The following is a 15,903-nucleotide window of genomic DNA, read 5'->3' on the forward strand; positions in this document are numbered from 1 at the left end:
GCACGCCTTGGCCATGGCAGCCTTGCCCTAATGTGTTTCTGCAGAAGTCAGGTTTTACTTTTTCCCCATAGGAAACAATGGAGTGGCTGAGGGCACCTTGTTCAGGGGCCCTTAGAATTGGCTCCTGGGGTCCAATCATCATGAAACTTGGGGAGGTCTTTAGAGGACAGTCAGGAGTAGGTTCCCTCCAACTGTGGTGACATTTGGTTGAAAAATGACCTCCCCCCACCAGCCCACCGGATAGCTCCAATTGATTTTCCCATTAAAAAATGGCTAAATATTCAGTATACCTGGGTATTGATTTGGAATACCTAGATTTTGCAAAACCTACATGGCTTGGGACACCTACATGGCTTCTGACTAGCATACCTGAAAGACTGCCTACTTCCTTACAAACCTACTCAATTATTACAGTAATCATCCAAAGCCATTCTTTGGGTGCTCCCAGTTCTGAGATTACATGCGTGATAACCTGGAAGAAGCACTGAATGCCTGGAACTCTCTCCCTAGAGACACTCACCTGTCTCCGGTTGCTGTCTTCTGCTTCCAGGTGAAGACTGTGTTTCATCAGGCGTTCCCTCATTGATCCCCACTTTTTGCTTTGTTCTTGTTTTATGTACATGTATTTATGTAATTATATGTATATTTTAACTGTTTTAATTGTTCAAATGATGTGTTTGGGGTTGGTTTTAATGGTTTTTAAGATGTGTAAGTTTTTAACTACGCATATTTTTGAATTTTAATATTTTTAACTGGGTATGTTTTCAATCTGTTAGCCACCTGGGTAGCTCTTTTGAGGGCAGAAAAGGCAGCGTGTAACTGTTGTAAATAAATACTTAAAGACCCATCCATTACTTCCAAACCTAAACTTGTATCATATAGTTGCCAATGAGTGTGCCAGCAGAGAAAGAAAGTCAATTTTTCTGGAGTGAATAGTTTTTGTTGAGGTTAGATGCTTCCATCATTCATAATATCAGGAATAAACACACACAAAGTTGTTTAAGTTAAGCATTTTATTAACCAAAGCAGAAATTCCTTCTGAAGTCACCTCACATTTTCATCATTGTACATTGTTTTTATAATTGCTACGTGATAACTGAACATTATGAAAAGGCAATACTTTCATTATTATTAATGGATCGGTTGTGTCAAAATAATGATCTATTATTGAAAAAATAATGGGGGGGTTTGCAACACAAATCCCATCCTCCTGAATAATACATCTCAATAAAGAACACATTTGATGGCACCAGTTCTACCAAAAATAGAGTGAGTGCAGAATCATAACAGGATTTTGCCTAGAGGGAAGACAGGGACATTTTCTAGTAAAGTCATGTCATCATACACATCTTCAATCGCCTTTTATTACAAGCAGCACACAGAACTAGTCTATGCCCTTCTGAAAGAAGACTAGCACACTTACCATCACAGCCTTCTGGTAAAATACCGAGTCAGCTACCTCTGTCCTTTAGAACATAATATAACTTGACATGAATTCATTCAAATATCAGAATTATTAAATTGTTCCTTTCAACACTTTTTGAAGCAGCAAACAGCCTGAGTGCATAGAAACGTACTCTAGAAAAGACTTATCTTGATGATGATTGTATAGAGAGAGAGGGAGCGAGTCTTCCTTCAGGGTTATACACTGAAGAATTGAATACATGGAATCAACGGATTATCATGTTATGACTTTGGTAATGGCAGAAGAACACTGTGCTGGCTTCCTTGAAAAGTCAGGAAAGGGACACAACCACATCTGACAATCTAGACGCCTAGATAGCTGCAAATGGCTACTGTTATTTTCATGAACTGCAAAGAGCAATACTTGCAGTCTGCTGTTTAACAATAAGAACATCTCCACTTGTGTCTACACCCACCCTAACTGGTATGCAATAACATTTCTGGCTGAACACGCAATGTTCATTTAGACCAGACAATTATTAAACAAGGTGAGAAGACCATTAATACCCAGAAACCCCTCTATGATAAAACCAAACTTGTCAGCTCTTTGTTTCTTGAGGAATGCAGGATGAAGACGACTGTAACTGAGGAGTGATCAAGAAAAATCAACAAAATGAACTGGTGTTTGAAGGTGTTCTTATAACTCTGTTCATATTTACAATCTCCTCCTTCTTAGCAGCGGAGGTGTCCTAATCAGAGTTACACCTCTTCAAACGTACCGACTGAAGTCAATGTACTTAGAACGTGTTAGGAAACCAGATTTTAAGCACCGGGGGTTGACACATTTTCACCTCTGTGGAATGCAACAGCCAGCTCATGGACAAGGAAGGCATGAAAACTGATTTGCGAACCAGAAATAAGCCATTAGCCTTTTTTTCTATCGATAAGGGCATAGTTCTGAGGTTAGCACTCTAGCTTTCAACTAACGGGATATTACGTGCTATAAATAGTAGCAGAGGAAGATCTAATTCAACCTTCATTCATATTTGAAGCTGTGCCAAGATCCAAGAACAGCCACCACGGCAATTTACTTTCTATGTGATAGTAAAACTATCTACCAAATGTACCCGGTGTTGCAATGTACTAGCTCTCGGTTTTTCTCTTTTTCAACCGAAGTTTCCTCCATGCTCTCTCAAATGCCACTTGGCCCATGATGAATGTGATGGTAAAATTCCGTTTGTACCAGTCCCTACATTTCAGAAACAAAGAAATACATCAGCAAAAATACACAATTAACCTTTCTAAAAGCATTTCAAAATGACAGGAAAGAGACATGATTGAAAAATCTTGGTTAGTAGTTCATTGTTTTTTCTTCCATTCCTTATAGCAGAACGTTCTAAGAACATTTCCGCTTTTAATTTTCTTATGTGCCTAGTCAAAGAGATTATCCCACTATGCAATCCCATTTGTGTAATATATACCTCCAGGCAACGAGAGTTACATATTGCAGATACCAATGTAACGAGTGATAATATGAGATAAGATAATTTATTCAAATATCAATGCAGTCAGAAAACATTTCGTTTAAAGGGCATCTCAGAATTTTTATCAGGGGAGGCATTCTACTGTGTACAAAAACAACAGAAAAGATAAACTGGTGTCTTATGGTACCTTAAAGCCACAAGTTTTTTTTTTAGCACTAGTTTTTGTGAACTAGAACAAAAACTAGATAGTTTTTAAGGTACCTTAAACAGATGTACCTTTTAACTCATTTTTAATGTTACTACTTCTATTAAACAAAAAACATCAAAAAGTCAGAGACTTGGCCCAGTAGAACAAATCTTTTGCTCTAAAGCCAACATTCAGAATGAATTTAGTTAACAGCATCTATTACTTAAAAAAGTGTTTTGAAATATGGCAATTATAAACCATTTTCATTTACACTGCTCTATCTCCCCTGGAAGTTTCTTTACAACCCCCCAGACTTTCTATAATTCATATGAAATGAGTTTCCTTGTCTCTTGGTTCACGACGAGTGCTCCTGTTACACAACATTCAAAAGAGGCTTATGCCCTGTTTCTACAGGACACTTCTCTGCAATTACAGTGCTTTAGAAAAGGTTTTGTTAAAGTAGTGAGTTTAGCAGAGTTTCAAGAAGGTTAGATAGACTTGGCAAATTGGGGGGAAATAAAATTATATAATCTGGAGTCAGATTCTTACCTGTTATAATGTTGATGCTTTTTAAAGTTTTTACTTAAAAAAACTTTGTAAAATTCAGCCATTTCTTCAGCATCCAGCATTGCTTTCTGTCCTAAAAGCAAGATTTCACAATACCTCCATCACAAAATATTTTAAGTATATCAGAATATACATATAAATGCAAGCCCCGGAAAAGTTTGGCCTAGCATACAGCGCTGGGCAGGAATGTGGGAGACCTGGGTTCTAGTCTCACTATTGCATAGCCTCAGTCAAGTCATATTCTCACAGCCTGCTTTTATGGTACACAAGAAGGAAAAAATATTGACCTGCCTTATGGGACTCACTGCAAAGGTACATATAAAAAAGATTTTAAAATGTTCTGCAAATTAAATAATAAGTAGCAATACTGATAATAGGTAGTTAAGCTGAACAGATCCATACTGAAGGGAAAGAATTGTTAGTAGCTGCAGATTCAGAATAAACCCACAACCCAGACTTCTGCAGACGAACATATTTTGCATACTACTCATCTGACAATAGAGTTTTCTTCCCACCAACCCCACTCCCAGGAACATAACTCAAAAGAATACAAGGCTTCAAGCAAAAACCGGGGCAAATGGGATTTTGAGAGTAGCAAAGCAAGATTTGAGTCCAGTAGCACCTTAATGATCAACAAGATTCCCAGAATATAAGCTTTCGGGAGTCAAGCTTCCTTTGTCAGATACAAGTAGGAATGGAGATCCCTGAGCCCTTATATCCCAGTCAGAAGGTGTGAGGGTTGTTGCAAAAAAGGGTGTCAGGATGCAAAGGTACAATACAAAAGGTAGGGGGAGAAGAGAAAAAAACCCCTTATATATATATGTGCCAATCAATGCAAAAAAGCATTCCTCAGAGGTCATACAGTGCAATCCTAAGCGGTTACTCCAGTCTAAGTCCACTGACTTCAATGGGCTTAGACTGGAGGAACTCTGCTTAGGACTGCACTGTTAATGTATTTAATACACACCATATACTATATTCTTAAACTACATAATGCCTGACCAAGGGATGGATTCTTTGTTGTGGCTATTGTTGGTGAATTTTGGGGTAGCCCCCTGATTTCCAGTTAAAACTCATCAATCTGTTAGACTGGCTAAAATGTTTAAAAATATGTCAAATAAGTGTTGGAAATGTAAAGAAGGTATAGGGACATTTTTCCACATGTGGTGGTGCTGCAAAGAAGTACATAGATATTGGACAATGGTACATAAGTTATTACAAAATATCTTACAGATAACAATTCCTTTGAAACCAGAAATTTTTCTATTAAACTGTATGTCGGATATAAAGAGAGAGCAAGAACACTTAGTAATCCATATAGTAACAGCAGCTAGAATCTTATTAGCAACCTATTGGAAACAACAAAGAATCCCCCAGCAACAAGAATTAATAACAAAGGTAATGGAGACGGCAGAAATGGATAAATTAACATTGTTAATGAAAGGGCAAATGGAAGAAGACTTCTCTGTACCATGGGATCCCTTCTACAAATGGATGACAAATAACTATAATCGGTAAACATAAATATGATACTAAGATTAACTGTATAATAACATAATAGAACTCACAATTGATGTAATAAGATGGAATATAAGAGATAAAGAAATAGATAATAGATATTGACAAGTAAAATGATAACTGTCTCATGTTTGTATATACGATGAAAAAACAATATATATATATATATATATATATATATATATATATATATATATATATATATATATATATATATATATAAAAAACCTCATCAATCTGGACTGTTCAAAGCCTGTGAGAAAATCCTTCTTACACCCTATGTTTTGCATTTTTGTTCCTGCAATTATTATTATTATATTATAACATGGAGGTCATGAGAAAAGCACAGCAAGTTTACCTCCACTATACACTGAAGATTAAGAATTGTTTATATCCGGAAATATTCAGCCTCAGCCTTGGGCATTCTCTCCCAGTTATGTTATGAAATTAATGGTGCCATCCAGGAATGTCTTTTACTGTAGTCCTTTTAATTGCTGGCTATGACTTGTCAGTCCTCCATGTTCAGAAAATCATGTACCTTAACTTGATTGTTAAGGTATTGTTAAGAACAGACTGCTGTAAGAGATCTTATGAACTGTATACTTTTTCCTATGTTGATTGAAAGGTATAAAATACAGGTGCTGATGCTTTCCTGTATGCATTCAGTTGCCTAATTGACAGCATCTGGCTTACCTGAGCCCCAAGTTTGAAGCCTTGATTTATTATTCAGACAAGGAGAGAAGGGGGACTTCAAAACTGGCAAACAGAGGTAATAAAAGTTTCCCCCAACAGCTATACAGACCATTTTTGCTGAGATTTATCCTGAAGTGGCTTAGAGTTAAGCTACAAGAGACAAATTACATGAGGACACGCATGTGAATGGAGTCGCAATGTTAGCTGAAGAGAGTTGCAGTGTTCGCTGGGAAGCTGAGTTTTAAAAGAGATCGGAAGGCTTTGTCAATTTCCCCTCTCTACAGAGGCAGGGAGATGGCTGCTCAGAGGGTTTGTTAATTTCCTCTTTGCCTCCTAGAAGAGGTGAAACTGACAAAGCCTTAGGGAGGCAAAGAGGAAATTAACAAACCCTCTGAGCAGAGATCTCCCTAGCTCTGTAGAGAGGGGAAATTGACAAAGCCGTCTGATCTCTTTTAAAACTCAGCTTCCCAGCTAACATTGTGACTCCCTTCACGTGTGTGTCCTCGTGTAACTCATTTCTTGTAGCTTAGCTCTTATAGAGGCACCTGGACTACTGAAAAACCTTTATTTATACCAGTGTGCCTTTGACAGTCCTGTTCTCTTTGAATGGTAAAGTGGGATCCACTCCATGATTATTTAAATTCTTGTTGTGTTTATTCTGTGCTTTGTCAGGCTTTCGATAGTTTAAGAATATAATATATGGTGTGATTTAAATAAATTAAGACCTCTGAGGAAGGCTCAAAGCCAAAACACATTTGGTGAAATGTTTATTGTGGCATACATTACAGTATCTGGTCATTTGTAAGCTACCTGTTATGTATGACATCTGTACTTTTATGGGTACACCCCCCCTCCCGCCTTTCCAACCTTTTTGGTTACCCAGTTTTCTTTGGGTTGAAATCCCCCCTGCCCCGCCCTGTTTTTTACCCCTGCTGCACAATGCAAAATGTAATCAGCTTGATTAGAGTAGGGAAGGAAATGCAGAAGATTAGCAGAGATTGTGAGGGTACGGGTTATCAAGACCATACCATACTTATTTATTTGTTTGTTTTGATTTCTATTCCGCCCTCCCCACATTAGCAGGCTCAGGGCAGATGTTACCCCTAATCAAATTCTGCACAAAAAAGATGGGGAAATGTCTTGTTCACTAAAGAGCAGGTGCAATTATTTGCACTAAAACATTTTATAAAATTATTTCTGGATTTTAATCAGAACCTTCTCTTTAAGGAACCACACAAGTATAGAAACAAAGATTTAGCTAACCTTGTTCATCTCTCAGTTCCAGACCCTTGGTTTTCAATCGGGAGTGAACAAACTCTTCCTTTTCCTGAAACATCATCATTTAAAGATATTAGAGGGTCCAAACTTTATAACCGACTTAAATCAAGTTTGTATACAAACAATTGTCTTCAGCAAATGATAAGTGCAATAAACCTGATCATGGTAAGTGTAGTAGCGGTAAATTTTTAAACAATGAAACTTTATAATGTGTATTATTATGGGTATTCATGAATGAAAAAGAATGTATTCTTCATTATGCCATTGTTGAGTTACAAAAAAAATGATCAAGCCTTAATGTTACATGATATGGCATCAGCAGAAAAACTTGGTTGGAAGTCTCTTGGCAATTCACAGTGCAAGATTCCCAGCACCACCAAGTGGCTTTGCATTTCTCCTACACACTCACCTTTTTAAACAATATATTCTGGTTTGTCCAGAATTGCTGATTCCAAGCTTGAGTTTCTTGTCTAAGTTCTCTAAGCCGGCGTTCCAATGGAGATTCATGTTTAGGAATATGAAATATTACTGGGCGGAGGTTTGAATACTGATCAGGAGGTCCAATCCAATCGTGGCAAGAATGTGCAGGAGGGGAAAAACCTGAAGTCTTTTAAAAAAAAGATGAGGAAATTAGATTTTGCAGAACTTCCCATATTTTCTGATAGGGCATTTCTATGACCCCTATTCTAAAAGACCTATGTATGAGCATTTATTGGAGTTGATCTTTTGCACAGAAGGGAAAAGCTTTTTCTTGTAAGCAGATTCCTTCTGACGCAGTTTCAAACACTGTGGTTAAGTAAGGTTAGAAAGCCCTATTGCAAGGACAGTATCTCTCTTGTTTTGACTTTGTACTCAAAAATTTACTTTGGATAAGCACCCTCTCAGGAAGACACTCAAAATTCCTATGTGGCACCAGACATGTAGCATGTTTATATTACAGAGAGAGTTTACTGTCTTGTCAATGGGGCCTGTTTTGTGCCATGTCTCCTGAAGAATTTGATTCTGAAGAATTGTTTGTATCAAGTTTTGTATAACAATTCTATCTCTTTTCTGTAAACCATTAAGTTTGGAAAGTATTTAAGATTCTCTGCTATGGTTGATCTCCAAAGAACCTACAACAGATTAGGTCTACACGACCACCAACACCTTAATGAGCACCAGATAGCAACTCAAAACTTTCCACAATTTATATACAGAATATCATAACCTTAAAGTACCAGGTGCTTATATAGTCAAAGAATCAGGCAAGAGTCCCACAGTCTGTATAGAAACCCCACAAGAGACAAGCAATGTCACATGACAAAACAAAAAGAAGCTAATAAACTCATCAAGAGTTTCTTACAGCAGAATTCTCAAGAGAGCGCCTTGCAAGGTCTTGATTACCATTCTGGGTTGCCTAAACAACCCAAAATAATAAAAGGAGATCCCACCAGTGTAAGGCGCTCCTTTGCCAACCAAAGATGGCTGCAGCAATGGAGGTGGGGGGGGGGACAGGAATAGAACCAATGGAGTGGGGAGGAACCAGGGATGGAAAGGGGGAACTCTCAAACAGCCAGTAAGGGAAAGAAGCAATGACAGGAGGAAACGAGTATCAAAAAGATCAGGAAGATGGGGGGGGAGGGTAGAACCAGAATGGAGGGAGGAAGTAAAGTTAGGTAAACAGAGCCAGAATAGGGTGTGGGCAAGTAGAAACGATGGGATTTCTCCTCACCTAAAAGCCCCCTATTCTTTTAGTAATTTCCAATTCCACAATTGCCCTGACCTGGATAGCCCAGGTGAGCCTGATCTCATCAGATCTCAGAAGTTAAGCAGAGTTGGCCTTGGTTAGTAATATTATGGGAGACCTCCAGTAAAGACCAGGCTTGCAGAGGCAGGCAATGGCTAACCACTTCTGTTAAGTCTCTTGCCAGGAAACCTCCACCAGGGGTCGTCATCAGTCAATTCTTAGTTGAGGGCACTCTGCACCACCAATTCCACAATTACATTTTTACACAGATTTTTCCTTTTAGAAATGAAAAAAAATCCTGTTTGAGACTGGAATTTCAAAAGATGAATACAGTTCAAAACACACTTGGATGAAACTTGTACTGAATTAAAAGACTTTATTTCCAAGTATGATTTAGTTAGAAATGGGCTGCAAGAATTTTGCAGGAAGAACCCACTGTGTCCATCAACAACAGAGTGGCATGCATGAGAAATGCAATATGCCAATATTTATTAGTATGCATGTTACTGCAACCCTTCCGCTTATGATCTATTTGGAATGCGCCCCTCATGTGCTGGCAATTGCCATCATTGTTAATCTTTGGGGTACTCATGTTTGAATATTACAAAGTTAATGTTGGGGGGAAACTAAGCAGCCAATTTAGATTTCTCGCTTTTCATATCTGAGAAACTTTCCACGGCAACAAACCATGGTGATTATAAAGGAATAAAGTTTATTTAGAGAAATAAACTTGATGCACACATTCTTACAGCTGAGTGCATAACAGTAAGTTGTCAGCATCTGCATTTATACCTTTCCTGCAATACAAGACAATATTATTTACAGCACAGAGGATCTCATACAGCTCTATAAACAAGCAGTCAGTTCTTCAAATAATCAAATCAGAAAGTTACATTATTTCCTCAATACTATGGATTGACAGGTCATGACTAGCATTTAGAAAGGTCACTGTAATAAAAACATTCTGCATGGCACCAAGAGTTTCATAACATGGGAAAGATATGCCCAAGGCCTGGGCTAAAAGCTGTAGACATAAACAATTATAACCTTTGTGTGTAATGAAAATTAACTTGCAGTGCCTGCTATGCTTTTCACGGCCTTTACATTGTTATTGTTAATTGTAGGAATAAGAATGTTAAACAGAAAGGATGCAGAAAGGATTCATTCAGAAGCATTAAGTAATCTAGATCAAGGAATTTTAACTGGTATACAGGGGGCTTCCCAAATTCCCTAACAATTAAGCACAACACATCATGCTTACAAATATCACATGTACATTTGGCTTACGGTGTTAGAATTAGTAACTTTTCTCCAAAGAACGTTTTCTGACAATGCCGGAAAGAATGGGACTGGGACTATATTTTTCTTTACTGGCAGCTTTTCTTCCATGTTTTACTTTTGATTGTATTTGTGTCTATAGCACCCAATAATTTACTGGCAAGGTTCATGGGAATTAAAGTCAATTCTTGCTAATGAGTTATTATTTCACAGCCCCTCCCCCCAACCTTCCCAGGGCCACTTCCATTGGAACAACTCTGAGATAAGCAATGCATACAAAGCTCCTCTACCCATAAGGATTCCTTGTTTTCTTATATATGAAAGTTGTACCTCTGACCATACACAAAGCAATATACACATGGCGCTTTCTTCTATATTTAAATAAATGAAGAAATCCATTATAGTGCCACTTTTGTCAGCACAAAGCAGAACAGAACGCTCAGGATTCAGCTGACAGATACTGTGTACTTATTTTGACATATGTCAGGTTAAAAAACTAGCTGTTACTTATCTGCAGCCTCTCTTCTCCTATCATGGGCCAAGTGGCTGCTTGAATGTGCAGAACTATCCTATTTCCTTTTTGTTATAAAGGCCATAGAATGTTGACAAACCGTGAAACTTTGATGACGGAAGTGAAAGTTCACACTGACTGGAAAAAGCTTCAAGAGCTTAGGGGATGTACGCTATTAAGGAACAGGTTGAGACACTTACATGAACACACATGAAAGTGCCTTTTACTGAGTCAGACTATTGTTCTACCAAGGTCGGCACCGTCTACTCTGACTGACAGCAGCTACCGAAGTAGAAATCTTTCATTTCATACCTGATCCTTTTCACTAGAGATTCAGTTGAAAGTGGAACCTTGGTGCATGCAAAGCCACTGAGCCTCCCCAAAGAGACAGGGCTGTTGGACAACTAGGGAAACAGAAAAGAGAGAGTCCGGGAGGCAACGGAGGTTAGGAAAGGGAGACTCAATGCAAGGTGGCTGAAAAGGTCAGACTAGACAACAGGCTAAGATGAAGAAACCTACGGAAGGACTGGTGGAAGACACAGAGGACAAGGGAAAGGCATAGCAGAGTTATGAGAAGAGGTTCAAGTTGGGGGAAAGCTTCACTTTGAGCCTAGTGACAGAAGTAGTATACTGCTGTTGAGAATATAAATAATTTGAGAAGCATAGGCACACATTTCACATTTTGTTCTTAATCAAGTGGACTGCCAGATTCCACAAATAGTTATAGATGGTGGTGCAGTCAGGCATATTCCAAAGCTCCAAAACTAGTAAAGGCCTACTGCTATAATAGCACCATCATTCTCAGTGTAAAATCAAAATCAGCAGCACTAAAGAACTGTCAGTTTGCTCTCTGACTCACCTTACCCTTTCAAGTTTTAAAAGGCCTACAATGGTCATCCTCCCCAGTCCTGGAGCCAGTACTGACAGACTCCTTCTTGCATTTTGCTTGAACACCAATATGGCAGAAGGGTTATAGAAAATGTAGCCATTCTTTTTATACTGCATAGAAAAGGATGTCAGGAATTGCCAGCAATTGGTAGCAACCATTCTTAAAACAAGTGTTAAGAATTTTGGAGAAAGAAATCGAGGGAAAACTCCCATTTCTGGATACCTTGGTCATCCGCAAAGCAAACTTTCAGTTAGGTCACAAGGTCTACAGGAAACCAACTCACACTGATCGGTACTTACACAAAAACTCCAATCACCACCCCCGACAGAAAAGAGGCATAATGAAAACATTAGTGGATTGTGCAAGACGGATATGTGAGCCACACTTTCTCAATGAGGAAATTAATCATCTAAACCACGCACTTCAGGCAAATGGCTACTCCAGAAATGAAATCCGAAGAGCAATCAAACCCAGGATGAATCAAACAACCAAGGAAAAACAGTCTCCTACAGGAAAAGTGTTTTTGCCATATATCAAAGGAATTACTGATCAGATGGGAAAGCTTATGAAAAAGCATAACCTTCAAGCAGTATTCAGACCCACCCGAAAAATACAACAGATGCTACGATCAGCAAAAGACAGTAGAGACCCCCTCACCTCTGCAGGAGTAAACCGTATACCCTGCAGCTGTGGACAAGTTTACATCGGGACCACAAAGCGTAGCATCCAGACAAGAATAAAAGAACATGAAAGACACTGCAGACTTGGACAACCTGAAAAATCAGCAGTGGCTGAACATAGCCTAACTCAAACAGGGCACAGTATCTTATTCCAGGACACCAAAATACTGGACAACACTTCCAACTACTTTGTCAGACTGCACAGGGAAGCCATTGAAATTCACAAGCATAAGCAAAACTTCAACAGGAAAGAAGAAACCTTAAAAATGAACAGAGCATGGTTTCCAGTTCTGAAAAACACCAGGCAAACAAAACACTCTATACCCGACAATAGCTCTGCAGAGAAGATTAGCACATCAAGCACCAATCCATATGCAAAAGAACCTCCTCAGGATACAGTGAAGCCTCCCGCCATTAGCATTCCACACTCAGCTCAACCCCAGCCCTCCTGAATAGATATAAATGACCTGCCAACATCTTTTCCACACTGTGGCACTGAGAGATCTCTGTCTTTTGGTGCTACACCTCTGAAGATGCCAGCCACAGCTGCTGGTGAAACGTCAGGAACTACAATGCCAAGACCACGGCAATACAGCCCGGAAAACCCACAACAACCATTGTTCTCCGGCCGTGAAAGCCTTCGACAATACATGTTAAGAATTTTATTTTTGTTATATGTTCATGGGAAAAAATGAGTTCTCAGAGTGGCAGCAGTGGCCAAGAATAAAAAGGTCTGATGTACTCTCTTTCTTAGTGGCACCTACTGCCCTGCCTGCATTTTATATGTTTCCTTTGAGCCAAAAAGCACGACAGAAATAAAACAAACTGAATAAAGGAGTTGTCACTCACAAGTACAAATTATCAGGTTGTAATTCCTCACCCAGTGCATGACATAAACCAGTAATTTGCACTCAGGGTAAACAATTCAGTCAATTGGCTTACCACATTCAATCTGCAGAGATGAAAAACAAACACGGCTGAATTAGCCCTGAGCTGATCATCAACAATCCCCTTGAACTCCCTCCTACACATCTCAGCCTACTCCTTGGATAGCACATGGGTGAAATCAATAGCAGCCCATACATGGGCTTTCTCTGTGGTGGCCCCTACCCTGTGGAATGGCATGCCTGAGGTCAGGAGACCTCCACTCTCCTGATTTTCCACAAACAATGCTAAACCAAATTATTCAAAAAGGCATTTTACTCAGATAGGAGGGTGGTATTTTAGGGAGGGGGGTCTCAGATGCTTCACTAATGATTTAGGGACCATAGACTTCACCACTATGTTGCCTTACATATTCTCTGTAGCTTTAAATATGTACTCCTATATATTACCTGTGCTTCATGTTGTTTAATGTCAGTCCTAGAACTGATTATATTCTGTTTCAGCAATTATTCAACTTCATCTTCACCCCCTATTCCTACTAATTTGTAGAAAACATTTATTTATCCAACACCACTGAAATCCTAAACCAGAGAACACATTCCACTAAATTCAGTGAAAAATGCATCCGAGTACACATGCTTAAGATTGCTCAGCAGGGCTGCAATGTTTTAAAGACCCAGGTTGTGGCTATGAGGCACATGACTGGACTGGGAACCTTCTCCTGGTTGCCTTCAATTTCATGATGGAAAAAGGGTAGACTATAAATGTAATAAAGAACAACAGCTAATAGATTCGATTAATTTGGACTTTCAGAATTGGGCAAATAGGTTTTTTAAAGTAGTTAAGACTATTGGATTACTAGGATCTGGGAGACCCAGGTTCAACTCTCCATTCTGCCATGGAACTCTGCTGGGTGATCTTGGGTCACTAATACTCTCAGCCTAACCAACCTCACAGGGTTGTTGTGAGGATAAAATGGAGGGGAAGACAACGATGTAAGCTACTTTGGATCCCCATTGGTGAGAAAAGCAGGGTATAAATAAAAATAAGACCATAAATTGAAGGTGCTACTTTAAAAAGGCATTGTCCCTTCTCTGGCCTAGTTCACACACGCAAGTGAATTAAGTGGCAGAGCCCTAAGGAGGTAAAGCAAACTGTACTTCCTCGGAATGCAGGTGGTAGAGTCTGTTCTACCACTTTAGAACTTTGCCACTTTATTCACTCGGATGTGTAAAATAGCCAGAGAAGAGGAATTCAGACAGCAGGTGGCACTTCATATTTTGGAATGCTGTCATAAACTCTCTTCAAAATATTTGTTGTGAGCACCCTGAACTTGCTGGAAGAGTGACAATACGAACATTTTAAATAAACTAACATAAATAAACCAACATAGCAAGCCAAGAGACAAGGCAGAACTTTTCTCCATGCTTGTTTTTTTTTATTTGCATGGAACATTTACTACAAAGAAACATTCGAAGCAGGGATTCTCTTCCCATCCATTCCACTGTTTCATTCACCTGCCTGTGCAAACCAATGCTAAGATAGCACCAAAGACACCTAATGTAAATAAGCTGAAAATGAAAACATGTTCTAAAGCAGCATTTCCCAACCTGTGGGTTGCAAATCCGGTGAAAGTGGATCCCAGGCTTTTACAATTGTATTGGTTTGTTTATTTTAAAAAAAGGTCACCATGCCAAGTAAATGCGGACCTGTGGGTCACTATACCAAAAAAGGTGGGAACCGCTGCCCTAAATGGTGGGATGATGGATTCATAAGCAACATGTATGCTGATATAACCAAACAGTCAGTGTTCCTACAACTCATAAACACAAGAAATTGTTGTATACTGAGTCAGATCAAAGACCTATCAGGATCCTGCTAACAGGTTCTGCATGCATGTTGCTTATGAACTGGCAGAATCCATTAGCTCTGACACAACTCATGAACACATGAAGCTGCCTCAGATCACTGACCTACGAAAGCTTTTCTACTCACAAGCAACATGTATGCAGAACCAATGAGCATGCATGCCCAATCAATTACAATGAGCACATGAACAATTACAAATGCATGAAGCGAACACACAGTGAGTCAGACCCATTAGCTTAGCAAGGTCAACCTTCTCTGACTGGCTCTCCTGCGGGGTCTTTCACATGACCTACTTACTCCCTGACTCTATTTTAAATGGTGACGGACAAGGACGGAACCTGGGACTTCCTCTAGCAGCAACTTTTACTACCGGTCCTCCACTACTGATCAGGTAAGACTTCTTCAATATGATGGTATTTTTATTGGGAAGACCTCACTGTACACAGCGGCAGTGGGCTTACTCCCAAGTAAGAGCGCCCAGGGTGGTCTCTTTCCACTGAAGCGTCTCGTGGAGGGGTTGCCAACCTCCAGAGGGGGCCTAGAGATCTCCCGGAATTGCAATTGAGCTCCAGACGAGGAAAACAGCTGCACTAAAGAGTGGGTTCTATGGCATTGTACCCCAACCCCATCCTATCCCACGGAAGTTTCTTCTAGTCACCTCCATTACCCTGTTTTCGGGGGGCGGCAGGGCGGCCTCCTCCCCTGGTCCTTCAGTGCTTGATACTCCTTCAGCGGCCGTTGAGAAAAACCTGCCGCGGCACGCAACCACCACGCCGCCTCCCCTCCAACGGTCAAGAACCCGACGAACCACCGCCGTTGCCATCCGCCAGCTCACGCATGCGCAACACGGCGGCCGGTCCTTTCACGACACCGCCGCGGAATCTTGCTTATTTTGCTTTACGGCAAGGCTGTCAAACAACCAGTGGAAGTTTTT

The 15,903-nt window shown here is 39.8% G+C and overlaps 1 protein-coding gene across 2 annotated transcripts; it reads right to left on the minus strand.

Moving 5' to 3' along the window:
• Positions 1 to 1,021: 1,021 nt before the first annotated feature.
• Positions 1,022 to 15,805, minus strand: LOC129323902 (cytochrome c oxidase assembly factor 8). Of its 2 annotated transcripts, none has more exons than XM_054970730.1 (5): positions 15,637 to 15,805; positions 7,541 to 7,738; positions 7,117 to 7,180; positions 3,625 to 3,715; positions 1,022 to 2,653 (listed from the first exon to the last, which is right to left on the minus strand). In XM_054970730.1, exons 1-5 carry the CDS (start codon positions 15,790 to 15,792, stop codon positions 2,548 to 2,550), a joined length of 615 nt encoding a protein of 204 aa, XP_054826705.1. In that variant the 5' UTR covers positions 15,793 to 15,805; the 3' UTR covers positions 1,022 to 2,547. The 2 variants fall into 2 exon arrangements, with proteins under 2 accessions (XP_054826705.1, XP_054826704.1); XM_054970729.1 differs by having other exon boundaries at positions 15,628 to 15,805.
• Between the last annotated feature and the right edge of the window lie 98 nt (positions 15,806 to 15,903).

The sequence above is a fragment of the Eublepharis macularius genome, chromosome 2 (assembly GCF_028583425.1).
Source record: "Eublepharis macularius isolate TG4126 chromosome 2, MPM_Emac_v1.0, whole genome shotgun sequence".
Taxonomy (NCBI): domain Eukaryota; kingdom Metazoa; phylum Chordata; class Lepidosauria; order Squamata; family Eublepharidae; genus Eublepharis; species Eublepharis macularius.

What these genes read in the sequence shown, in the direction of transcription:
- LOC129323902 (XM_054970729.1), bottom strand. Translation starts at nt 15,792, where the DNA reads ATGGCAACGGCGGTGGTTCGTCGGGTTCTTGACCGTTGGAGGGGAGGC. An exon ending in CCGAAAACAGGGTAATGGAG is followed by an intron (nt 7,739 to 15,627) that starts GTGACTAGAAGA and finishes TTTTTTTAAAAG; the next exon opens with ACTTCAGGTTTTTCCCCTCC. An exon ending in AGAATATATTGTTTAAAAAG is followed by an intron (nt 7,181 to 7,540) that starts GTGAGTGTGTAG and finishes ATGATGTTTCAG; the next exon opens with GAAAAGGAAGAGTTTGTTCA.